The sequence below is a fragment of the Gobius niger genome (assembly GCF_951799975.1).
Source record: "Gobius niger genome assembly, chromosome: 4".
In the NCBI taxonomy this organism is placed as follows: domain Eukaryota; kingdom Metazoa; phylum Chordata; class Actinopteri; order Gobiiformes; family Gobiidae; genus Gobius; species Gobius niger.
Genome location: NC_136855.1, coordinates 14,175,028 through 14,202,075, shown reverse-complemented (window position 1 = coordinate 14,202,075; position 27,048 = coordinate 14,175,028). Strand labels below are relative to the sequence as shown.

The 27,048-nt window shown below is 40.7% G+C and overlaps 1 protein-coding gene across 2 annotated transcripts in view; it reads left to right on the top strand.

Moving 5' to 3' along the window:
- homer2 (homer scaffold protein 2) overlaps positions 1–23,060 on the top strand; it is a 47,839-nt gene extending 24,779 nt beyond the window's left edge. For both annotated transcript variants that reach the window (XM_079554855.1, XM_079554854.1), the window contains 7 exons: positions 4,952–5,083; positions 6,124–6,216; positions 7,458–7,597; positions 10,191–10,347; positions 12,055–12,165; positions 15,622–15,702; positions 22,210–23,060. In XM_079554855.1, the coding sequence (XP_079410981.1) occupies positions 4,952–5,083; positions 6,124–6,216; positions 7,458–7,597; positions 10,191–10,347; positions 12,055–12,165; positions 15,622–15,702; positions 22,210–22,398 (903 nt within the window). In that variant the 3' untranslated portion in view covers positions 22,399–23,060. The remainder of the gene's footprint in view (positions 1–4,951; positions 5,084–6,123; positions 6,217–7,457; positions 7,598–10,190; positions 10,348–12,054; positions 12,166–15,621; positions 15,703–22,209) is intronic.
- Positions 23,061–27,048: the final 3,988 nt, after the last annotated feature.

Below are 27,048 nucleotides of genomic sequence, written 5' to 3'. Positions count from 1 at the left end.
AATTCCCCCTTAACAAATATTTATCCGTGGGGCCACCAAAAGCCCTTTGCATCTCGTTGGCCTACTAATTAGGAAAGAGGATATTATAAAGAGCGTCTCTGATTGGCATCCGATCTGCGTCACTAGAAAGCAGTATGTCCTGATGGTGTTGGCAGCGGCGAATGGAGAAAACCATTTAGCAGCTTCTCTTTATATCACACCTCGGTCTGATGAACAAACACATTTCTTTCCATTTCTCTTTGGTTTAAAGCGAGTCAGTAGTGATCTTGGCTAAACCCAGAAGAATGTATTAGGGGCAAAATTAGCTGTTAATGCAATACTAACTGTCACATGTGCAGCATTTTGATTGTAACATAAAGAGGTGTTCATTTTTGGGTGATTTGGTCTCATAGATCTTGTTTCCTTGACAGCTAATGTTTTTCACTTGCTCAGAGCTGACAACTAAAGTAGTGGTTAACCTGCAGAGTGGCTCTCACCTCTGCTTAGAGAGTACTTATGGCTCTTTCTCTTGGCATCTGCGACGTATCTAACTTTTTTTTTTTATGGATGATTGTTACATACAACTGTAGCTGACTAAAAGCTTATACAGTTTGTGCTAACATGCAAATCCTTCTTTATCCAGACTTAAGGGAACAACTTAAAATAAACTGCTGTTAAAAAATGCCAAAATAACATACAAAAGTAGAGAAAAGAACCTTGGGACTGCTTCATTAGCTGCTGAGTAGTGCAGTACTGGTAAAAGGACCTCCTGCGCTCCCTGACATCGAGTCTGCGTCTCCCAACCCTGCTCTGGCGCTGCAGATTCCTCAGACTCATGTTCGAGATCCTCATAACCGCACAGGGCTTTGCAGTTTGTCCTGGGCCTTAGACCGTCCACACAGAGCCCGGGGTGTTCACACAGCTGCTGCCGTCACTCAATCCCATCTCCTGCTATTACTCTTCTCTCTGTTGCTCACTCATCTACAGTAAATCTCTGTCTCGATCTGTTTATCTTTTGGTCGGTCTATCTGTCTCTCTCTTGGTCTCTCTCTCTCACTCTCTATCTCTTTCTCTCTGTCTATCTCTCTCTCTCTGTCTATCTCTTTCTCTCTGTCTATCTCTTTCTCTCTGTCTATCTATCTCTCTGTGTATCTCTCTCACTCTCTCACTCTCTCGCTCTCTGTCTCTCTCACTCTCTATCTCTTTCTCTCTGTCTATCTCTATCTCTCTCACTCTCTCGCTCTCTCTCTCTGTCTATCTCTCTCTCTGTCTCTATCTCTCTCCCTCTCCCTCTCCCTCTCTCGCTCTATCTCTCTGTCTATCTCTCTTACTCTCTCGCTCTTTCTCTCTGTCTATCAGTCTCTATCTGTCTCTCTTTTTCTCTGTCTCTGTCTTTCTCAGTCTATCTCTTTCTCTCTGTCTATCTCTGTGTCTTTCTTTCTTTCTATCTATCTATCTATCTATCTATCTATCTATCTATCTATCTATCTATCTATCTATCTATCTATCTATCTATCTATCTATCTATCTATCTCTCTTTCTCTCTTTCTCTCTTTCTCTCTTTCTCCCAGTCTCTCTCTTTAAACTCATATACATACTCTCACATAAAACTTCAGAAAAAATAATCAATTAAACATAAACTGAATCATTAATTAATTACGTTAAAAGCAAACAGTGCTGATTAAAAAACAAACAACATTCAGTTGTCATATGCACAGCTAAAACTGTTTTCAGTCTGGATTTCTGGATTTACACATTGGCCCAGTTGAGTTGTGTGATTAACTTCAGGTCCAAGTCCATGATTGCTCCAAGATTTCTAACTTGATTTTTAGTTTCTAGTGAGGGACTTTAGTTGACTAATAACACTTGATTTCTCTATATCTACCAACCTTGTCTAATCTATACCCGAACCGTCCTGCCCCCTCTCTTTCTCCTTCTCCTCCCTCTCTCTCTGTTAGTTACGCTGCGTTGGAGGCATTCACTTGTCCCACATGTGCACCAGGCCTCGAGGCGAGCACTTGTCACAAACCCTACATCACCTGTCTGTGTCCACACAGATCTGTCAGCACGGCACTCACTGTCGACAGAGATGTTCATTTTTAACCAGGGATTATATGAAGGTTTCACAACATACAACTGCACAAAATGAGTAATAACATGAGCTGCTGTGAGTGTACAAACCTTTTCTGTAGCTACCAGTCTTCTAACCCCAGGTTTTATTCACACTATTGTTAAATTAGTCAAAATAAGTAACATTTAAAAGAAACTGTCACTTCTACTTTAGTAGCTTTATTTTGAAGTGTCAATGTCAGTGTCAGTCTTACTTAATTAAGAGTCCTGAACTTGAACTGAATCTGATCTGAATCTGTCATCTGCCATCTGTGTAGTATATCAATAATCTTCACTTCTAGGCACCTTATGCTTTGATTGGCTCATCAATATGACGCTGAACCGAGGTTACTTCTTCATGTGAAAGCACTTGGATGGTTTGACTAGCCCAAAGTCTTCAGTTCATGCCTCCGGGTCCCATACTCATAAACTTCTTCTGCATAAACCTTCCAGACTCGCGGCATTCCTGTCAAACTACTCAGTTATTTCTCCAAATAGCCACAATCACACACATCTCGGAGGAGCTGATTTGGTGATGTTCTGACTCCGCCTTTTAGCATCACTATTACTTGCATTAATTCACTTTATTAACTTATTAACGGACAGGTAATAATGCTCATCCTAAATGGAGACTCTTAAAAGCATTACTCCTACAAAAGTCTGGCTATAAGCATCTTATATAAACTCATACTTTGTTCCATGGCCATGAGCTCGCAAACATTTCAGTAAACTGCTTTCGCTATTTCAAAAGCATACACTTGAAAGTCACAATAACTGTTTGCTGTGTTTTGTAGAGTCTAGTTCACCTTGTTCCTCCTCTGTCCTCCCTGTGCGGCTCTAACCCAGATCCCCTACAGTCGCCATTAAAGTTGCATGTTATTGTAACACTTTGTTTGTGAAAAGCAATGAGTGCTGTTGAATATTTAAACAGAAGAGATAAAGAAGTTTGTCCTTTCACGGTTAGATCAGCCTTTGTTTTGATGATGCAAAAGGGGAAAGTAATAATAGTGGCAGGAGCGGGTTCGAGCTGATGGAAGTGTTAAGTGTTGGTATTGGCAAGTGCCTCTATTGTACGTATACATTCATAAACATGCAAATAAACGTGTAAATAAATAACATGAGAGATTACAAATGATTAAATTAGTTTTTTATAATCCTTGCCAGAGAGACTGTGTTTTTTGTAGAAGAAGAAGAAGATCTTTATTTATATAGCGCCTTTCACAGACATAGTCACAAAGCGCTTTACATGACTCCATACTCGGTGGTGGTAAACTACGTTTGTAGCTTCAGTTCCCCTGGGGGAGACTGACAGAAGCGCTTTCGCGACTACACACGTCTGACCACCACCATACATTCACTCACACACATCATTGATCCTGGCCAATTGTGCATGTTTTTAGTGGTAGGGGAAACCGGAGTGCCCGGAGGAAACCTACGCAAACACGGGGAGAACATGCAAACTCCACACAGAAAGGCCCCGTGCAGGTGGGAATCGAACCCGGACCTTCTAGCTGTGAAGCGAGAGCGCTAACCGCTGTGCTACCGTGCCGTGTACTGTTCCCCGCCTCAAAATTGGAAGTTTAGAAGTTTTTTATTTTATTTTTTGCCCGGTCAATCAATTGTCAACAGCAGCAAATATCAAAATCTACCCCACCTCTTGTACATATCACTTACAGTAATTGTGTTACTATTTTAAATGGGCCTGTTTTCTTCAGAAAAGGTTCGCACCGCTTTTGGACTTTATATACTGTACAATGTGAATAAAGCCTGAAATGCACCAGAATACAGGAAAAGTTCAGTTCAATATCTCCAGGACCCAGACCCTCACCCAGTGGCAAAAATGTAATACACTTGGTGCATGACACATACACGTTTTTCTGCACTTTTTGCTGGGTGTGACGTAAAAAGGTCTGTCAGCGAGTCGCATCTCTAAAACCAAGAACCATGTTGCTACGAAACCACCCTCTCTATAATCATCCTGCTTTGTATCCGTCTTAATTGTCTGTAATTTGCTTTCACACTTGCCCTGAGATTTTGGCGAGGTAATTGCGCTGCCTCTCAAATGTGTCTGTTTTTGTTGACCGGCTTATTTAGATGTTCTACCGTTCAACTCGGCTAAATTTACAGCAGACGTTTCTATTGGCCAACGGGCGCCAAAGCTACATATTTAGACCCTGGCAAATGTCGGTGGCAGCGCATGCACTGAATAGTTACAGCAGGTGAGCGTCCTGTCATGGAGATATGGCATATGAGCGGTTTGGGTTAGTGGGTCACTGTCGCGCACTGCAATGGAGATGAAAGATGGGTATTTAGTTTCCTTCCAGTAGTCATATAGGACTGAAAGATTTATTACAACTGAATTAGGAGTGCACGCTGCGGAACATTGAAGCGATAGTGCCAAAACTTAGAGGCGCTAAACACAACACCAACCTTTTTTTGGGGGAGGCTGATAAACTGCATATATTACATTTTGCATGCGTTCTCTTCTGTTGCCTCTCCAATTTATGCCATTTTTGTGTTAACTCGTGTAATTTGCTCTTTTATGGTCTAAAAGTGCATGCTCTGCATGAATGAACTGCAATATCAGTGGAAGATTCTATAAAAGCAGCATTTGACATAATGACCACACAGCAATCCTATTAGCGGGCCATTCATGCCCACGCCTCCTTATTGTTCCTGATTTTATTGCTTCTTTCCTTGAGTAAATGGCACAGGCCACATAGGCAGATTAGACTTGCCATAGACTGCCTTTTCAAAGATATAGGACATGTGCTGTGCTTTTGAGTGATCCACCCATGAATGAGACACATTCTTATATGTTCTACATTGGTGCGTAATCTTTACCCCTCTCTCTGTCTCATAGGTGATCATCAACAGCACCATCACTCCGAACATGACCTTCACAAAGACCTCTCAGAAGTTCGGGCAGTGGGCGGACAGCCGAGCCAACACTGTGTTCGGACTGGGCTTCGCCTCTGAGCAGCAGCTCGCCAAGGTGAGATCAGTGTAAAAGGCAATTTCACTTTTATACATCAGGTTTCACAATATGTAGCTTAGAAGAAAATACCCAGCAGAGCACTGCAAAGCTGTGTACTATCTTTTGCAGATGCAATGACTCTGATGGCTTTACATGGACTTGTAATAGGAAGAATCTGTTAAAAATCCCTTTCTTGCTTAGACGATAGGGCTTCAGTATTCGACATCTGCTTTGAATATTGCAAAAACGACACTATAGTCACAACATCCTGTCAACACAGAATGTCCCATTGAATTTAAGCCAAAATGGTTTTGTTTTTGTGTTTTTTTTCATCAAATTGTGCCAAAACAAGACTAAATCTGGACAAAAACAATGGACCTAAACTAAACAAAAGCAGCACCAAAGCTAATTTTAAGATGACCTTGCATTTTTGTTTTAGGCCTTGTTAGCAGAAAATGTGGAAATCTCAGTCGAAGTGAAGAGTTCAGAAACGTTACCATATATTGTGGCTTCGTGCAGTTTGGATATTGTGTTACCTAATATTGCGCTAACGATAATTTGGCGATATGTTATCTAGCTCTTAAGAAGGTGGAGTTTTTTTCATATGACTGGCAAGAAGTCCCCACCATTTTCCCACATTTCCCAGCGTTTAACCAATGGTCTGGGAGCTCACAAAACAAAGGAGCTCACAAAAAATAATAATGCTGGTGTTTAAATTGAATGTTCCCAGTGACACCAAAAGACGTTAGAACACATAAAACATGCACAATAGGTTAATGAACCAGCTAGGTAGGTCCTGATTTTATTTACAGATCAAATGCAGAGGATGGATTTTCTTTACTGGGACATCAAAGTCTATTTTCACTCTTATTTGCATCTATGTGTGTATCTGTGTCCCTGTAATTGGGGGAAATATGAAGCAATCAGGCTTGGATTTCATGGATATGCCCAAATTAAAACTCTCTATCATCTCCCCCTTGCTTATCAGATGATTGCCTTTACAAACCAAGGCAATTTTCTTTTTGCAAACTAATCCCCGTGTTTTTTTTTTTCTTCAGTTTGCCGAGAAATTTCAGGAGGTGAAAGAAGCCGCAAAACTCGCCAGGGACAAGTCTCAAGAGAAAGGGGAGACTATGAGCAATCACTCTCAGGTAAACGTGTATCTCTATTAAACATGGCCGTTTCAGACTTTTCCCATGTGCATGCTGTGTCGTAGTGAAGACTTTCAATCATCGTCGACTGGACTGGACTTGAAATCACATCCCCCGTCTGAGAGTGTCACATCATCGTTGCAAACCAGAATCTGAAAACGCGGATTTAACGCCTCTGCCTTCCAAGTTTTGCAGTTTGCACAACATTAGCAGCGCAGCAGGGAAGGTGGCGATTTAAAATGTTTGTGTTGCTCTGATTCTCGTGCAAATGCCAAAAGATAGATTCATTGTCTATTTACAGGTTTATACTGAACATAACGGTGCTTGTGTGTGTGTGTGTGTGTGTGTGTGTGTGGGGTGAATTTGTACGGAGCAGACGTTGCACTGGGAGAATCAATGCTGATAAACTCAGTAGGTGTCTGATGAGCTATGCCCATCACTTGGTGCAAGGAAAAAAACAAAAACTGGAAGCTTTACAGATCTTTATTCTACCCTCTACAATTGTTCATACATTCAGGTGCCCACTATTGCCCACCAGGATTTAGGTCAGTAATTCTCAAACTTAGTACCACTTAACATTTAGCTATAATGTGTTGCTCTTCTGGGTCTAAAAGTTGACCTGAACAAGGCCTACACTCGGGCTAAGAATGCCAAAAAATATACATAAGCATGACTAAAGTACTGTAGTTACAATCAAACAAATAAAACTGTCTTTAAATTAGCCTGAGCACCACATCAAGCATCAAGCATTCTCCTTCCACAAGTTTGGGAACAATATTTTATAATTTTCTTCAACTTCCATTTTAACCTTGCCCAAATGCATCTTGGTCGAGTGCATGGTGAACCTGCCCGGAGGCGCTACCACTGACAGCGTCTCACCGCAGTGTCTAAAAGTGCCCAAATTCTCCTGTCATTGAACCAAACAGTGGGAGCCTTTCAAACCGAGATGGCAGCTCTGAGCCCTGACGGTGCGGCTCTACCCCCAAAGCGACAGGAAAAATACAGGCTCCACTGCTCCTCTGTCAGAGATGCCACCTTCAAAGTCGGCGACCACAGCCTCAATGTCAGAGAGAGGCGGGATGTGGCAGTTTAAAAGTCCACCACATTTTAAAAGTACTCGAAAGTCTGCGGTTTAACATATTAAGTCAGTTTTATGTTGGCCCATAAGTATTTTTACTGTCAGATAATCCCGCCACAAGCCGCTATATTTATTAAGCTCTGTCCCGTTGTGTCCGCTGCAGGAGTCGGGCAGAGACACCCCCTCCGTCCCACAGCCGTCCAGCATCAACGGCACGGACGATGAGAAGATCTCCCACGTTGGACCAGAGGCCGCGGTGCTAAAGACGGAGAACGATCGGCTCAAGAGCGCAGTGGAGCAGAGGTATTAGCACAGCGTTTATTTATGTGATTCTGTAATTCTGTGTTACATACAAAATTATGTATGCATGTAATCGTAGTATTTATATACACTATTTGTCAATTGGCAGAGAAGTGTTTTTAGAAGAGAAAAATCCTTAAAAGTAAAATGTTTTGAATACTCAGTCAGTTAAGTTAGCTTTATTGTGCGAAAACAAGTCCAATCACAGATATGAACTCACTGTAATTGTAATTTCTCTGTTTGGCAGTGCAACTGTTTCAATCTGACTGCTGAACATGCAAACTGGTAATTTAATGAAATGGCAGATGCTGATCCAGATGTGCTCCTCCTATCTATCACTGTGGTGGAGTTGTCAAATCCACTTAGACATAGCACTTCAACTAATAGCTTACATTTCCTCTGAACTCTGATTTATTTGTAATAATATGATTCAGTCAGAGGAGGATCCATGTGTATTCTGAGTTTTTCACAACTAAAGTTACTAATTCACTAAAATAATTGTAAAGATAACCATACGCTTTACGGCTGCACTGTTATCAAACCAGGAAAGTCTGAAGTGGAAGCTGTTGCCTAAATGCGTTTGTAGCTCTCACAGACCCTCCCGCACTTCTCGATAGTTCACTTGAGTTCATCAGCCGGAGTTCATAGAGAGACAGAGTAGAGACGTGAACATGACGGACCGCCAACGCTAACGCTGTGCTAATTTAGCCTCTGCCTTGCTGGTTTGCGCTGGAGGAAAATGTATGTTTTGACACACAACAGTGCACATGGTCTGCTTTAGTAGATCTATTGTGCCAAATGAAGTTTACTCCACTAGAAGAAAATCACAAGTAGTCATTTGAATAAAGCAAGAGCCTATTATTGCTACTGTAGGTTGCAACCCTTAATGAAAATAAGACGAGAGGTAAAAGTAAGCTCTTTATGTTACCTGAATAGTCCCGCTGTCTTTTTCATAGGAGAGGGGGGATTCTATCCTACCATATTTTCCAGACTATAAGTCGCTCTGGAGTATAAGTCGCACCAGCCAGCTTGGCAACTGCCGGGGCATGGAGGCGTAACTGCATCGTTGACAAGCCTCTCCCGGCAGCATGTTGTTCAAGCTCCCATTTGCGAACTCGTTCGTCTCGCTGTGGCCATCTTGCTTTTAGCTCACGATTAGCTTTTTTTGTTTTCTTCATTGTAGTAAGAGTAACCTCCGCTTTTTTCACACGTTTCTTGCTCACTCCAAACTTTCTTTCTGCTGCTCAATTACCATTTTTTAAATCTTCAGTAGTACAGGAGTAGCAGATGCTGGTACACAAGCCGAGAGCGGCCTCTCGAGATGTCAGTGTGAAAATGACAATCATTGTGGGATTATATGTTTTGATATATAAGTCGCACCTGTGTAAGTTGCACCCCAAACGTGTGATTTACGGTCAGGAAAATACGGTACACAGAAAGGCCCCTTTTGTAGTGAGCTTACTGCTTTAACAACATAACAATGTATGTTACTTCACATTTTTATTCTTATTATATTTCCTGAGCTCCCAAAAATTTGGAAAGAAAATGTGTCTTATACAATATTTCAATAACACGACATTTATGTGACTCACTCAATTAAAGTGAATCCAAATTCTCATACATGTGGCTTGAATGTGTGACATGTATGTTGCTCCTTGTGAATGAATAGTAAATTGAATAGTTGTTTATCTAACTGTGCTTCAGCTTTGACTTCTATGCACAGCCCTTAACAACTACAAACCCAAGGTGAAAAATGTATCAATGGATTTTCTTTGAGTTCAGTTATAAAATGCTTTAGCCTTGACATTGCTTTGATATATTCAGACTCCTGCAAAGGCTATTTTCAGAAAGCGCACTTAGACACCCCTGCAGTAGTTTCAACAGGGTTTGTGGGCAGGCATGAAAGAGCACATCAAGCTGATCATAATAAATTGGTTGAGAAGTGACCCTTGCCAAAGCCAGTCGCTCTCATCTCAGAGGCCCGCAGAGTAGCACTGTTCAGATCAGCCATGCATAAAGTACACCGCATATTAAATTCAGTTTATATATGTACAACCTCCACAAGTCTAACCACACTTGACAGATTCAAGGTAACTATTTTACTTGGTGCTGCGTTTTGAGCCGCTTGCTCATCTTTGAGCAATCTTTTAATCTCCTCTCCAGTGGCTCATCTTGAGGTTCTATGTATCCACGCTGTCCACACCTCTTGATTTCTTTTTTTTCCCTTATTGAAACAGCTGCACAGCTAAGGAGAGCAAGCGGAGGGGGCCTGGGAGGGGCTTATAGTTCTCTCAGAGGATCAGGAAGTGAAACTACTGGGTATTTTGTTATAGATGTTTAATATTACGTTTTCTCACCGATAACGTGTCAAATAGTGATAACGATGACATCACCACCAGGAAAAAGCATAATACCTCCTCTGTAAATGTTTATGCTTCCATTATTAGCCTCTATCTCTGTCTGTATCCTTCTCTATTCTCCCTTTCATTTATTTATCTATCATCTTGTTCGTTCTCTTTACCTCACCTCCTTTTCCTCCTTTACTTATGTATCTGTGCCACTCCTTCTATCCCCATCTCTTCCCCTCATCTCGCAGCAACACCAACGCCAAGAAGTGGGAGACGGAGCTTCAGACTTTGAGAGAGAACAACGCCCGCCTGGTGGACGCGCTGCAGGAATCCTCTGCGAACGTGGAGAGCTGGAAGAAGCAGCTGGCGACCTGCAAAGAGGAGAGTGACGCGCTCAGGAGCAAGGTGAAGGAATAGAGGATCTGTTAAAGCAGCATCGGTTTTGTTAAAGCAGTAACACGTTTTGAGTTGGTCGAGGAACTGTTTGAGAATGTTCTAGCTTCTACACCTCTTGTGCTGCCCATTGCCATTTATCTGTCTTTTCAGTGTGGTATTTGCGGCTCTCACCAACACTTTCTGTTCCCCTCGGCGTAACATTCCCTCACAGGCGCCTCATACTATGCACTTATCAATACAGCCTTGGCCGAGTCGGCTTTCTCCACTCTCTATTCCAGTAGTTTCTAAACCGTTTTCCTGGAAGCCCCGTGTCCTGCTTGTCCCCTCCCGAATACTGCTGCCCTCTAAAACTAAAGTTGGTGCGATTTCTGCAGACATAGTCCTGTCTGTTACCATCTAATATTCTCTCGTATGACGTGTTGTATTCTACCTACCAAGTACAATTGGCGGGTAGAATACAAGATGCAATAGGATGTAGAATAAAAATACAGCAATCTTTCAAGCAACAACAGTAATTACAGGTATCTGTCAGTGCCAATTCACCAGGTAACAACAACAACAACAAAGAGGGAATTATAGCCACTGCATTAAGGCACAGGAAGCATCAGAGAACGTGAAAGTGTTTTGCCAAAGATCGAGGAAAAGGTCCTGCAATAGTGCCAATAATTAGACATCGATACTAATAAGTGGGACACAAATCTGTATTTTTCACTTCATGTTTGAGTGGTCCGTCTATGCCCATTTGGTATCCACCCCATTTGAAAAAATCTTATTCGTCTGTCTCCGGGTGTTGGTACAGAACAGACTTAAAAGGGTCATTTAATGTTATATAATGAGTGTGGGCTGATTCAGCTGCTACAGCACGATCACGCACAGAGAGGTGCCACATTAGTCATTATTCCACCTATAGCATAATTGGTGTATTGGACAAATATATGCTTTATATCAATGACTTATGACTTGTATCAATGCTGGCTTATACGCTCTAGCATGCCAGGTCTCAATGGTAATGTTTCATTTATTATATTTAATTCTAAACTCTCTGGAAATGTGTCGCCTCTTAAGAAAGTTACGTAACCCAGCCAATTGAAATGTTAAAATTATAGAAATGTTGCCTTTTTTCCCCACCTCTTTCCTTCTGTTACATTTATTCAACAAAGCCAAAAATCGAGTTCAAAGCAATATTCTGATCGGTATAACCTCCAAAAAACACTTTATTAAACTGTGGACGACTTGGCTCTTCAGGGCCGTTTTCTTTTTTCAAAAACCAAGCACAAAACTGTCTTCTCTGATTCCTCTTCACCATTCTGTCCTTAATGAGGCTGTCTTTATCGCAATTCTCCTGCCGCTCACCGTCTTTGTGCAGTGAAGCTTGAGTACCTAACATCGAGGGGGAAGAAAGAAAACCAATGTCCTATTATAGCCATCTGAATTCATTCAATATCATTCTTATTGTGTGATACGTCTTTGAGTATCTTTTGCTTAGACGCCATTTGTGTGGAGTTCTCCTTGTGCCTGTTCCGGGGTTTCAGTTTACAACTAAAAACATGTACAACAGGATGAATGGCCGTGTGTTTGCGAGTGCAAGTGTGGGATAGAAATCAGATAGAATAGATATTAGAAATTAGAGGTCCACATTACTGACAATAAATACATGTTGATTGGCCTTTTGAGTGTTGTATTCCCGCTCCTGAGTAACCGTGTTTCGTTTTGCAGATTACCGAACTGGAAGGCCAGTGCAACGAAGCGAATCAAGAGAAGCAGAAGAACGCCCAGCTGAGTGCGCGAGTGCAGGAGCTGGAGACGGAGATACAGGACAAAGAGACCGTGAGTCACACGCAGTTCGACAAAGTATTCTCAAAAAGTCACCATTTTATACATCTGTCACTCAAGAATCAGTTAGTTCTACGCTGAGCAGAAACTTAACTTATTAGCGTAGATGCTAATTTAGTTACAACAAAAGATATTGGGAAATAATGTGGAGATAAAAAGAGACAAAAAAAAAAAATCAGAACCAGAACAAGGCTAAAATAGAAGTAAATGAATGAATATAAATCTCAGTCCAATGTGAGATTTTGTAATATCAATGCTTCATGCGATGTACGGATATCACCTCATGTTGCAATAACAATATTTTGCCGATATATTGTGAAGCCCTAGTTACAATAGACTCTGTGAGAGAGCAATACTTCACGCAGCAGATTTGTAGCAAGAAATCATTTTATGAGCAGGAAATGTTGCACTAAATATAACAAGTTTTGATACATTATTAGATTGTGTATTTGTTCATGGGCTCGACGTTTGGTGTTGTTTTCAGTGCTTTATGCAAGTGTATAACTTTCTATTTACTACCTTCACAAAACTCTGACTTGTTTTCACACATCCAAAATACAGGATAACAAGTTCCCTGAAGTCGAGTCACTCTCACCATCTACAGCGACAGTGAAGGTTGTCTGAGATGATTACAAGTTTAGAGCCAAAATAGCTTGAAGGCCACTTGAAATCTTTGCTTTCTTTGCACAGCGCGGTCAGGACTTTTCCCTTAAACTCGATGATTCACTGCGTCCTTTAAAGAAATCTAATCCAGTCTCGCATTCATCACCGTCTGCAGTCACTGATCAAATCTCACTCGGACTCTGCAGCCTCTTTCTTGACATGAGAGCCTTACCTCCCCGTCCCACAGGAAGTTATTATAGCACGTAATACTTTCTCTGCGGCGTACAAGAGTTTTAGATAAGAATGACTTGACTTTGTGCTCGTCCTTCAGAAGTGGTCCTCCTTATTACATCTTATATTTGAAAAAGAATTGCATTGATCATGTAACTACCACAATAAGATGTTCAGTAAAGACTAATGGCCATTGTGACCCATTGTGCCTGTTTTGGGTTGATTGGGAAACCTAACGGGCGAGGAAAGCACTTCTCTTTGGTCCTCATGGCAGTGAGCTGACAGTGCTGAGATACTACCTCCTAGTGGCTAAGAGCGACTTCAGAAGGTTTACTGTAAACCAATGGAGACTTTAAACATGTCGAAAACAACTTAAAATACTTAAAGCAGTACTAAGTAACTTGTTTACCTTAATAAATTCTTTCCGTAGTCCCTGTGGGGGTAATACAAGTGTTTATGGGATGATTGGAGGGTCTTTCATCTCCCCCTGGTGTCTCTGGCCAGAAAACCATGTTTGCAACTTGACTGCCACCGGTCTGGAGAAAGCAATACACACTAATGTAATCACGAAGAAGAAGCTAACAGGCTAACGGGCAAAGCTAACTGCAGGCTAACGTCACTTTAAACAGTATTTACAGCCAAGTTTGAGTGAAAAAAAATATTTCCATTGTATAATTGGATGCACAGTAACCCTCTCTCCCTTCGCCTTTCCTGTCAGCGTAGTATTTACTCTCCAAGACAATTAATAAGTAAAAAAATCGTAACTTGCTACTACACCTGCAGTTGCGCTTATGGCCTCTAGGGGGAAGAGTTACTTAGTACTGCTTTAAATTGTTTCAAAAAATACTGTTTATTCCTGTGACAAGAGTGAAATATTTTAACTACGCAGGCTTTTATACTGTATATAGGTTGCTATAGATTTTTTTGGTGTTATCTTTGTGCTTTGGTTGACCGGCCCTGGATCATTGTGGAGGCTTGTTGTTGTGAAGTGGGCGGAGTTTCCCGCATTTTGTTGTTTGTGGCTAACTTCCTGTTGCTATGCTACACAGAGCCTATTCCACCTTTCACACAAGAGGTTTTTCTCCTCTGTGGGGAGGAGTTGGACACAGTTAGCTCCCGTACCGTTTACTTCAAATGTAATTGTGGCTTTGTAAAAAGGTCTTTTGACCCAGAGTGAGTCTCAGGGGTCTTTTTGTCACGTGAGGCTGCTGTAGATTGAGGGAGGGTTAAATATTAGGCCGCCATTCTTTTCACTTATCGATTTATTTATTCTATTTGAAAACAGTCACTTTCACCTCACCATCTTATCTCGGCTAAGATTCAGTCCTGGCTGTCATCAAAGCTTTCAGTGGCTTTAAGATGGAGATGTACCACCATTTGAGATATAGAGCACCACAATCTAAAAATAACCAAATATCTGGAGTTGAGAGTGGACTTTGTTGCCGCAGTGTGAAATATCGACCTGCTTCATAAAGACTTCTCCAGAGGTTTGAGTCTGAGACAGGAACTGGCTCCGGGCTCCATCGACACAGACCTAATAAATCTGGAGTGAGGTAATTGTAGAAGCTAATAATGATGATAAATAAACCAAGGCCATAAAAGCAAAGAGCCAACACAAGTTTGGAACACCATGGTGATTGCAAAAAAATGATTGTGTTAATTTCTGTCTGTTCCTTTGATTGTTTACAGACAAAAGTCATGTTATTGGAATATTTGGCTCTAACACAAATCCCATATTTTATTATTATTTTTTATTTTCTCTTAAATTACGACTGAAACACACTTCTTGAAGCCTCACAGATATTAGCTTGAGAAACACGTCTTTTCGATTTTCCACAGTTCCTTCACATAACACTCCTCTCACTCGGGCCATGACGTTCTCAGTGACTCACCCCCTCCGAGAACCACGCTGCAATCCAAGTGTCGAGGCTTCACTGTGGACCTTGACGACAAATAACCAACATCACAGACAGACACAGTGGATATTGTTGTGGTTCAAGTGAAAATGGAGGCAGAGAAAGGGTGTCGAGAAAACGAAAACAAAAGGAGCTGCCAGTTGTTTCCAATCATCCAACTACACCCAATGCCAGTGCTGTAAACAGAACACTGTGCGGACCAGAGAAATATATTGAGGCTCTTTGCTGTCCTTTTTTTTTGTAATAAAGGTTGGGCGACACTTTGAGCTCTTGGTTGTGATAAAACGTTCTCTTCTCTAAACCACAACCTTTGGAAAACCTTTCAAAACAACAGCAAAATTAACTTTTCGTCAGCTTTTGACTATAATTATAAGGACTTCCTCTGTTCATCCACATTTTGTTATAACACCATATTATGCAATAACACCTCATAATGTTATAAAACGTCCACTTGATTGTGTAATAAAACAGCGCATCATTAAGCCACAGATTATGACTGTGAAATGAATGAATAAGCCATTATCCAGCACCGAAATGAAATGCAGTTTAGAGTATCAAGAAAAGCGCTTCAAGAGACTGGACATGATCTCACTTAATGTTGCTGCTGTTGTTGCTATATGCCACACGAGTCCATCACCATGATATTCATTCAATGCATGTATTTGCATCTCAGCTCACTCATTACTCATTATTTTTTCAGGAGCTGGAGAATCTGAGAAAGCAGGCGGAGATCATCCCCCAGCTGATGGCCGAGTGTGAGGGCATCTCCGGAAAACTACAGGTAAATCACTCACTTGCAGCTCCGTGCACTGGCTCTGACGCCAAGGACAGAAGCGCATACACGAGGGCTACAAGGTTAATCGCTCTCAGGTTGAAATGGCACGCTGAATAGCCGCAAATATTGTATTATATTTGCTAGGTTCAGCCCAAACAATGCGGCCTGCTGACTTCGTCAATATTGTGAATGACCTGGTTGTTCCATCAATGCTTTTTTTTCTTCCCTGATTTCACAGTCATATTTATTAAGACGACAATGCCACTTTCACGCATGGATTGGCTACAGTCCAGATTTTTGCCCCATTGAGAATCTTTTGGGATGTGCTGGAGAAGGCTGTGTGCAGTGGTCACACTCCCCCGTCATCAGTACAAGATCTTGGTGCTGGGAGTTAAGATATACGGTAGAAAATAAAACTTATGATACCGTATGATATGGATGTTAGTTCTCAATCGAAAACAGCATATTTTTTGAACACACTAAAAAATGTTTATACACATCACTAAACCATAGTTTGAATTACAATTCTGCTTGATATTATCTGTATCATTAATTCATTTTTACAGTGGGGGTCCCGGATTGTTGTCCCTGGGTATGGTGTATAGTGCCAATGAAATATCAGTATTCTATATCAGTATTTTACAAACAATAAGTGCCAGGAAAAAGGAAGGAACCTGGGCATAGCACTACACTCAATAGCACAGTAATGGTAATAGGAAAGAAATTGCCACTAATCAGAACTTTAAAAAAAAAAAAAGTGTGATGGTAATTACACTGACACAGCTTATTTATTCTATGGTAAGGTAATGATAATATTGTAAACTGTAGTACTCCAACCCAGAATTAAGACCTCACCAGATTACATGGCTGGTATTTCCTTGATAATATGGAAAAGTGCAGCAAAATGCATTATCCCTCGTTTTTCCCGGTTACATAAAAACCTTTACACTTATGCTCTGAAACGCATGTGCCTTTTGTATTAGCACTTTACATTTCAGTCATGTCACACGGGTCCCTGTGCATACGGGAGGCCACGCTGTGCTGACTCAGATGTGACCACACGAGGCGCAGAGTTCAAAACGAGTTGCGTGTCCCCTATTGCTCACTCTAGGGGCTGTTAGCATCACGTGGCTCTGAAATCTCATTGCACTTGTGTCTCTTCTCCAGTAATAACAATAATAATAATACTAATAAAAATAACAAAGGCTGGTCCCATAACAGCAGTGTGTGGATTATTGCCTGTTTGAAAAGGTATTCTCTGCTTTATCTCACCAGCCATTGGAGACCGTCCAGAGCTCTGTCCAGGCTTATTAGCGCGGCGATGCTCGTGATAAAAGGCGCTTTCAGAGAGAGAAGCTTACAAATACACGCACACACATCGCCCACAGTGTGTAGGCCAATAAACAACTGTGAAGCAAATATGAAAGGAAAGAAATGCCTTGGGTCTCCATTAGTTTTTTTTCTGTTTTTCTATTACATAATGTTTTGAAACCAGCTTTTCACTGCGTCGCCATATTTTCAGTTTTTGTGTCCGCTGAGTGAAAAGAAATCGAGCGGCCAAGCTATTTATTTCATCAGAAGTGCCACCATTTTTTAAAATTTAACTTGAGTAAGAGATGATATGCAGCTCAGGATGGACTTGTGTGAGTTGAAAGTCGCCATAGAAATGTGTAATTTGGGGAGAACTAACAAACAATAACTAAAAGCAATATTAAAAAGTGGAGAAAAGAGCCGTGGGACAGCTGGTAAATAAATGCATCTAGCGCGAGTTGCTTTGTGTGTGAAATGTGCGGTATAAATAAACCTGCCTTGCCACACTGTAGTGTCCAAATGCTTTTATGTGCACGATATCTTGAGTATTTTGCATTTTAAAATCTGAATTAGTTTAGTATTCTGTAATGTGACAGGAATCCCTGAAATCTTTGATGTTTTGACGACACCATCTCGAGCTCTAGTACATAGTTTTCACTCGTAAAAGAAGCCTCACCCTCTTAGTGTCAAAACAAATAACATTATTGCTTAATATTAAGGGGCGTTCTTTAAGTATTAATGAGGAATTAATGCGCATTAGTAATCTGTTTAGGTTTAAGGGTAGGCCATGAATAAGCATAATATTCATGGCCTTTTGGTAGTAATTAATTTATAACATTATTAACAAGCACCCCATAACCTGTGAACCCCCACTGAACCGAGCACATTTTCTCCAGTTTGACTTTGACATCTAAAAGCTTATTTAAGCAAATGAGCGACAAAGACGTGCTGGAAAAGCAACAATGACACAATTTTAAAACACACGACTAAAGAGCGATGAAAAAGCAACAAAACGTGACAAATATGTGATGGAAAAACTGACGTAAACACGGCAAAAAAGAGATAACAACACGACAAAAATGTGATGAGAAAAGCAGCGACAACGCAACGAAGAAGATGCCTCTTGTCTGTAAGCTCCACAGTCGAGAAGCTTTTAGATTTGGGTAAAGCCAAACTGGAGAAAATAGTCTAGCCGGGGGGTTAGAGCTTAAAATAAAGCCATAATAACCATAAAATACCATAACTGTTGTTCACTTGTCTCCCGTTGCCATGCTGCGACATCACCTGCATCCTCTGTATATGTTTTTATAATTCATTTCCCCCTAGAATAGCATGCGTTGTTCCAAATCTGAGAGTCCGCCTTAATCACGTACCGTATATTTAAAATCACAAGCCACATTTCCTGTCATTTTCTTATAATAAGCTCCAGACCATATCGTCAAACAGGCCACAGCAATAGCAGACGATTTATTAGACCAATATATCCGGGATACGGGCGAGTTTGCCGGTGTAAATTGATGTTCGAATAGGTTGCAATTATGTTGATGAAACGGTGTAAAAAGTAAACAAGAGAGACATAGTACAACTCTATACTGTGTAGCATGCAGTAATATAGTCTCCAAATAGATTTATGTGAACAATAACTGCAGTATGTTGCATTTTAAAATCCCCATCAGGCCCTTTTTTCATTTCTGCTCCACATTGTTATCTGTTGTAGCTGGTCTGTGCTGTTGGGCGTCTACATTTGGGTCGGTAAAGCTGAGACTGGACGTGAATTAACCAGTTGGTGTTTGGTATCACACTGTGGCACAACACGCACTTCCCCAAAACTGCTCAATCTGGCATTTTACATCATCCCTGCGCTTGGAGTGTCAAAAAAAAAAAAAAAAAAGTGTTACACCAATATTTTTGATGATGCACCCATTGCTAATAGTTGTAACACAAACTAATATACCCAAACAATAGGCCAGTCCTCCTGTGCATCATTGTGAATGGGGACAAATGACGACATGCTCAGTACCGCTGCCAACTTTACCAATTCCAGGCATTTTTCTGAGGTGACAGCTGGATTAAATTGGGTGTAAGCGTCTCTATATCCACGCCCTTCTCCTGCGCACACACGTTTTTTAAAGTCTCTGCTAAACCTGACTCTCCGGCTGCTGTGGTGACTGTTCAGCGTTGTTGCCGGAGTCTGACAGCAGCGCATTAGACGCTCCTTTCCGGTCTCTTTGACTCACTCAAGCTGTCACACATGAACGGCCTGTCGAACCAACGAGCCGCAGCCACTAAACTAACAACGGCATAACTCAAGTGCAAACGTCAGAAGGGCAGTCTGTCTTTTGTTCTACAAGGCTAGTTTAATAGTAGTCATTCTCAACTGGTGGCGGGTGAGGGTTGTCAAAAAATAATCACTACTAAAATCAACACAGGATACTTATTTGCAAATACTGAGATTGTTACAGGGAAATGTGGCTCGTGCAAATAATTCATTTTCCATACCAATACCATGAGCATGACACTTGTTACTTCATAGTACTCGTTACTAGTAAAAACAATGGCCATATGCGTTGGTGACTTGGCAAAGAAACGTGAGTTGGCTTCAGCCACACAGAGCACCAGCTTGTTTTTGCCAGTTTCTGCAATGACTCACATTCACCGTTGGATTAACTGCTTGTTTTTTTTTTTTCATATACATGTAGCAAAGATCTTTTAGTCAGACACAAGGATTAGAGATGATTTTTTTTTTTTTTTATGTTTTAGAGATCCAGCTTTTTTTGCTACCGATACCAATACTGGGGTTTGAGTATCTGCCGATATATTTACCGATACCAAGAGACTTTCTTAAAAATGGCTTAATTTCTCTGAGTGAAAAATTAAATTGACTCTATTCTCCATTTTAAGATCAACAAAATCATATTTTATTGTCATGATTTTACAGATCAATTATCAATTATATCTGTTGATAAACTTGTGGATAAACATTTAACAAGGTTCACAGGACTTTTCTAGGCTAATTATCCTTGGGTATATGACAGGCTTTAGGTTGTATTAAAACAACTCACATGAAGTGATCTGATCATCACAAATATGTTACAAACACTTGGCTTCAGCAGTGGTTATTTTATTCTATTAGGCTACTTCAGGTATTTATATCATAGTTTCTGACCCAGCCTTGATAAGTTTTCGTTAGCATTAGTATCGGCTCCAATATCCGAGGCAAAAACATCTGATCCTAGTGTCTGACTGAACATAATGAACATTACTGAGCTAAAGCTGTTATTTTATTCATGATTTACTAAATTCTGTGGGCGACAGAATTGTAGAGCGAGTCATCTTAATATCCACAGTTCAAACCCTATAGTTTCCACTGGTGCAGACTGTCCTTGGCCAAGTCACTTTAGTGAGTGGTTGGTTGAGGTTAGAGAGGGGCCAATGGCACAGACTGGCAGCCTCGCTTCCATCAGTCTGACCCGGGGCTGCTGTGGTTACAATAGTAGCTCACCACTATCGAGTGTAGAGTGAATGGTGACTACAGTGCAGCGCTTTGAGAAACTCGAGCCTGCAAAGTATACTAAAAGCATATTAGATTATTATTAGACTCTAGCTGCCAGTCATGATCCGCTGCATACGCCATAAGCACTGGCTTGAAACTGTCATTGGGAACTCAACAAATCCCATTTATAGTGATTAAACTGATCTACTGTGAATGTTTAATTGTTTAAGCTGCCCCACCGTTTTGGAAACCTTGTGTATGTCATAGTAAGGTATAGTATAGTATCGTGTGTGTTGTGGATTTGGTCACTGCTGTTCTATTTTTACCCATTGCCCCACATGGATCAGGTTTGGGAGTCAGCTGGAGACTCCTTTAGCGCACTCCTATTTTAAAGCCTGTGCCTTTGCTGCGATCTTCGGCATTAATGTGTCACTTCTGTCGCCAGCTTGTCTAAACCCACGCCCACCTCCACAACATGCCAACTATTACTGCTGTTAGAGAAGGAGAGCAGGGAGCAGCAATTTTGTTGTATCTTGACAAGTTTAAGGGCATGGTGCAGCTTAAGAGTTGGTCTGGCATAACAGAGAGTGTGGATAATTTTTGTGTGCAAAATTAGGCCCAAATCATAAAAAGACAGTGATAAATTAGCCTTTGTTTCTAATAGAAGTTGATATAGGGCTGAATATTTTGGAAAAGGCATTACATTTGCAAGTTCCTTTAAATTAACGTGCAGCATGTTCAGTATGGCACTAATAAGAAAACGCTTCCTGAGTTTCCAGCTCACCTAGCGCTCATCTTATACTTTTTCAGAACATGTTTGCTGATATCTTAACTACAAGGTTTTATATACAAGACAACCCAATGGAAGAGGAATATTTCGTTGTTTACAAGGACATTTAATTTGCTAATTGTGGCCATTCAAATTGTGATTGTGTAAAATCATGGATCTTCATTAGGTTCAGTATTGTTTGGCCCTGTCTATAGAGATTGGGTTTTCTGGAATTCCTGGCACATTTCAATAATAAACTAATGATTTCAAAATATAAAGCAGTTAACATTACAAACAATTTTATCCGTTCTTAGTCTTGGCAAAGTTACACATTTTAAATTGGTAACCTTAGCCCAGAGCAGGGGGAAATCAGACCTGGAGGTGGCTTGTTTGACATTTTAATGTGTTCAGTCTATGAATAATAATGAAAGTTTTGACTCCTAAATCTGCAATTGGCCCAGCTTCAAGTGTAAGAATCCAGTGTTGCGCTTGGGTAAAAAAAAAATGGTTTGTCCATCTTTGCCTTAATGCCCTTAAAGTCAAGTGTTGGAGGTGTATTTGCAATACACATCGAAAGGTTTGGGTACCAGTGGGGTGACAGTCTCCAGCAGAGATTGTGTCAATGCCATGAATAATACACAACATCTTCAAACACACGATTAAGAAGTGTCTAAATAATTAAGACCACTGTTGCGAAAATTACAAGTGACCTTTTTATTTATGAATGCAGACGACGGGTAATTATTTATTTAGAAAGGCACTGAACTGCTCTTGTCCTTTTGATTCCTTACAAAGCAAAAACGTCCTGAAATCCAGGTTATTCCATCAATGGATTTCTTCTTCCCTGTTAGCACGGGCTTATTCCAAGCTTGTCTCTTTAGGTATAACATAGAATATAAGTTTCACTGTTTTGTTAATTTTTCGTATCTGTTTTTTTTAGGCCGCAGAGTCCAAGAATAAGGAGCTGGAGGGCCGGGTAAACGTGCTGCAGCAGGACATCGACGAGAGCCAGTCGAAACAGGGCAACATGAAGGGCGAGCTCAAGAACTTCATGGATATTTTGGACGGAAAGATCGACGAACTGCACGAATTTAGACAGAAGCTTTCCAAACTAGGCGTGGACAACTAACTCGCTCACACTCCCCCTACTGCGAGGTGAGGTACTACTCTTCAGGGCAGAAATGTGCGGCACTGCTCCCCCTAAAGGTGACTCCGTTGACTGCAGCTGCTAATAACACCACGTATAAGACGATTTGTCAATGGGGGGGTGAGGCCGGCATGTTTCAACTAAAAAAACGGCTTCTGGCTTTTCGAAGTCGCTTTGAGCTTACTGTTAAGTGGTGGTGGGTTTCTATACTGTTTTTTCTGAAGTGTCCCGCCATAGATGACAAAGCAAGGGGTCTAAAAGGGCTATCACCTACAAAAAGCATCATCCAATCAGCGTGGCTCCCTCGAGAGTTGGTCCCGCCCTCCTTTTGTCGCCCCTTGTCAATCTCAGGTGTGTTAATATCCACTGTTAATATGCATATTAATATATAGAGAGAAATACAGAAAACGGCCATTACACAAAGTGCCTCCAAGTAGGAACTGTTCCCACTTGGCGAGGAAATCTGGCCAAGCGACGAGTCTTGCCATAACTTTAAAAGCAAATATCTTCTTTGCTCTCCCATTACTATAGATGGTTTTCATGTAACATTCTTGGAGGTCATGGAATGGGAATGCTGGCAGGATAAAGTTCCTACACAAAGCACTGTTCATTCAAGTTGAACACAAGGAGTTGTCAAGCGTCTAAAACACAGATCTGGGCGGAAAAATAAATAATAATAATCAATAGCAACCGTTGCCATGACATATGCGGCAGCCATCTGATCTATGAGCATGAACCCCAATAACACACCACTGGCCTAAATGATCTTTTTCACACACATAGATTTTATTTTACATCAAATAATGCTCACTTTTAACTGACTTTGATCATTTTGTGATTCTCATAAAAGTCAGTTAAATAAGATGAGTAGACTCTCATATATATATATATAAGCCAAATCATCAAAGTCAACAAAAACATCAATCCTTGATTAAAATGGACAATCACAATATGGCCGCCAGAGCTGGCCATTAGCTCCGATGGATTACTATGGCAACATCCTATCTAGAGTTTAATCATAGATCTAAACATTGATGTGCTGGCCTTCAAGGGACATCAGTGAAAACTATCTATAGTGGCACAAATGGACTCAAATAGTTCCGTTTGTTTTGGTAATGGGATTTAACAGAGTAACAGAGAAACAAGCCATCCAAAAATTATGAATTACGACGTGATCGCTCCTGTGACTGTGGTGTTTACGATAGTGTTTGAATAAATGTCCGTGTGTGAAATCCGATGAAGCGTGTAACTTTTCAAAACAATTATTTTATTTTTTTCGGTGGTGGTTTGGAACTTGGACTGTGGGACTGTGGTGCTGCTCACTCACTGGGATCATGGGACATTTGAAAAATAAGCTTTTTTTTTCCATGTCATTTTGGGTTCTGTTTTTGACAGTTATTTATTTTGGTGCCTCTGAAGAAGTCTGTTTTGGATCTCTTACCTGCTGTTTCCAACACTGTACAAAAAGTATATACCAAATGGAGTATGAAGGGAACTGTGAGTGTTTTACAAATCAATGTATTATTGAATTAGGCTGGGATTTCTCAATGAGTGGTTATGTTGTTTTAAAATTTCGCACCATAAACACTACTTTGCAAACGATCAAATACACAGATGGATGCCCTTCCTGATCCTGTGCCCTCACCTCTTGATCCAGGCTTGAGGCAGTGGTTGAAATGGCAAACTTCAACCAACACCTTTGTTTGAATGTGAATAAGGCACTTCTTCCCGTGACAGTCTTTAGAAGTTTGCCAACAATGAGTCACTTTTACAAAATAAAAACGGCAAAGAGCTTCATATGCTTTGACGAAACTTGAGCGACCATGAGACTGGAGAGTTCATGATGAGATTAACTTGGCTCACAAGAAAATGTATTTAGTTTCCTTTCAATACTTTACAATACTCATCCAATGATAAACTTCCCACTTCAACTGTAAAACAACCATTGACCTGCTAGTTCATTATTACTAAAAGTGTCTATAATTGAATGCAGTCGTTTTCCCCCAAACACATGCTTTAACATGTACTGAATAGGGAAAAGGACCTTTTTTTTTTCAGACACAGATTTAAAGCCAAAGGGCCAAAAAGGCAATAAGAATATGTTTCATAAAAATATAGATAACCCTTTCTCCTTAGCAGTTACTGAATGACATCATAGCCTTTGTTTGAAAAGATCCTTTACAGCCACCGCATTTGAGTAAATCCCAGCCCAGACTATTGTGACCGACTGTATTCCCTGTTAAAATTATGTCTTTCTGTTTTGGTTTGTCATGAAATATCTATGAAGGGACTTTTGCTTCTCGTTCTTTGTTCTTTGTTTTGTTTTGACCCCATTGTTGAAACCCATGGACGACGACCTTTTGAACAAATGCCTCCTGTGCACTTCTGTCTGTCCTCGATATTGTAAAATAATGCTGTTAAATCTATAGTTTAATAATAATGATCCAGTGTCGTTTGTATTCATTTGTTACGCTGAGCTTAAAACCCAATTTCAACAGGCCGCGGTGCTGAAGAGACTTTGAGTTATTTCGCATTTTGGGAAATGTAGGAGGGTTGAGATGCTCCGCCACCGCACACCTCCTTAATGTGGAATTATATAACACACAGGAATAAGTTTGTGAAGCAAATCCAGACTTTATGGACTTAAGTTTCTATAGTTAAGATCACCCTGCTATGTAAAGGTTTCTGAAATGATTTGGTTTTCAAGATTTGAATTGCCATGAATATCCACCAGCAATTGCAGAAATTCCATAAATGAGAAAATTTACACCAACTTTGAGTTCTATTATTATACACATTAACAAAGGCACTAGTGAAATAGTATAGAAGTGTACAGGACGACACTCGTGTACCACTATCCTCAATAACACATTGTGAGACAAACTGAAAATTGAAACAAATGCTGTCAAATTGGACATTCTTTTATGAGGTGAAATACATCACTATCAGCTCCATTGCGTTTATTCATTATCTTACATTTCATACTTTTCATACTTCTCCTGAGGCATTTATGAAGCAAAAGCTACATCCACCTGTTATTGCATCATTATTGCGTCAATAATATCATCTGGAACACGAAAAACTACTATGTCTTCTAAAGTCAAACACTTGTGAACGTTGACATTGGAACAAAATGTGTTTGGTGTATTGAGCTGAGAAACCGTCTCCTTACTTGTCGCAATGTAAATAACCTTAAAAAAATCGCAAGCATTTGTAGAGCTACTTGATATGCACAAAAACTTAGTGCATGTCAGCACAATAGAATAAGTAGCTGCTAAAACTACTGAACTCCACATGAAAACAAAGAAAGTGGTCAGGATGTGAATATTTTTTGTCCAGAGGTCGCCGTCACTGTGACTGCACCAGCTGCTCCGAGGACACTCCTGCTGCTACCGAGAAGGTCAACGAGGGGAAAACTTTTCATTGTTCTGAACAATTTCTAAATCACATTTCAAATCCCAACTGCTCCTTTAAAACTCGTCTCAATGCCCTTCATTTTATTGACATCTTTCTTTGTGAAGAGTTGGTGATGCATGAGGAAAAAATTCGATGTTCAGTCACAATCGTGAATATCGTGTTATTTTACTCAAGTAAACTAGTCCAAGACAATGATGACGGCAATGACCAATTGTCTTGAAAATATTAACACAATTCACAAGGAGCCAATGCAAATGAGGACATTGCTTAAAGGTGCATTATATAACTTTTAATTAAACCTTTAATATCAGTATGTAAGGATCCTGAGGAAAGCAGTAGTAGGTAACAAACTCCTAGCTTGTGGGCTAAGGATATTAAGACACCACCACCCCTCCCCACACACACCAGGAGCACAGTGGAGGCGTCACAAGAGGAGCTACAGGAAACAAAAATGGACAAACGAGGAGGTATCCGGGCAAGACTCACAGCTAACAAATGCCTTCTGTCTCTACTATTGCCTAATGGACGTTCACTGGAGAATAAAACAGATTTACTGCTAAGCTCTTCCCAGAAGATGGTGAAAGACGCTTGTGCAGCGGAGGGGGCTGCGCAGGAGGAGGAGGAGCTGACCAGTGCAGGACACCACGCTCTGAAACGGGGACAAACCCAGGAGGCGCTGCACTGTTTCAGACGATCAGAGGAGATTGAAGCAGCCAGCCAAGTTTCCTCCAGGTGCTATGGTTTCCCCGACCTCCAGAAACATGCTGATCAGGCACTTACTTACATATTTGACCTTTCATTGAGCTGTATGGGTGGTTAGTTCATAGGTTCATAGGTCAGTTGTAAATTTGTAAATAGCACTGAGTTTGTGTGTGTAAATGATTTATATAGTGTTTATAGGCACGTTTTTAAGATAAAATTGAAAATGTTAATTTAGTGAAGGCCCAACCAGGGACTGGAGTTGAAAATTAGCACTAGCCATAAAATCTTTTTGCATCGCATCAGTAACAAGCTTGTTTTGTACTATGTTGACTTGCAATGTTCCTGTCAAATAAATCAATCAATAAAATAAAATAAATAGTAGGGCGCCTTTACGTTTCACCACGGTGACCTGTCGCTCCGGGATCAATAGATTTTAGGTTTTCTGGTAGATTTGGGGGATGCAATGTATGCATAGCCATGGAGGTTCCATCAGCAGTTGAAACCTACCAGCAA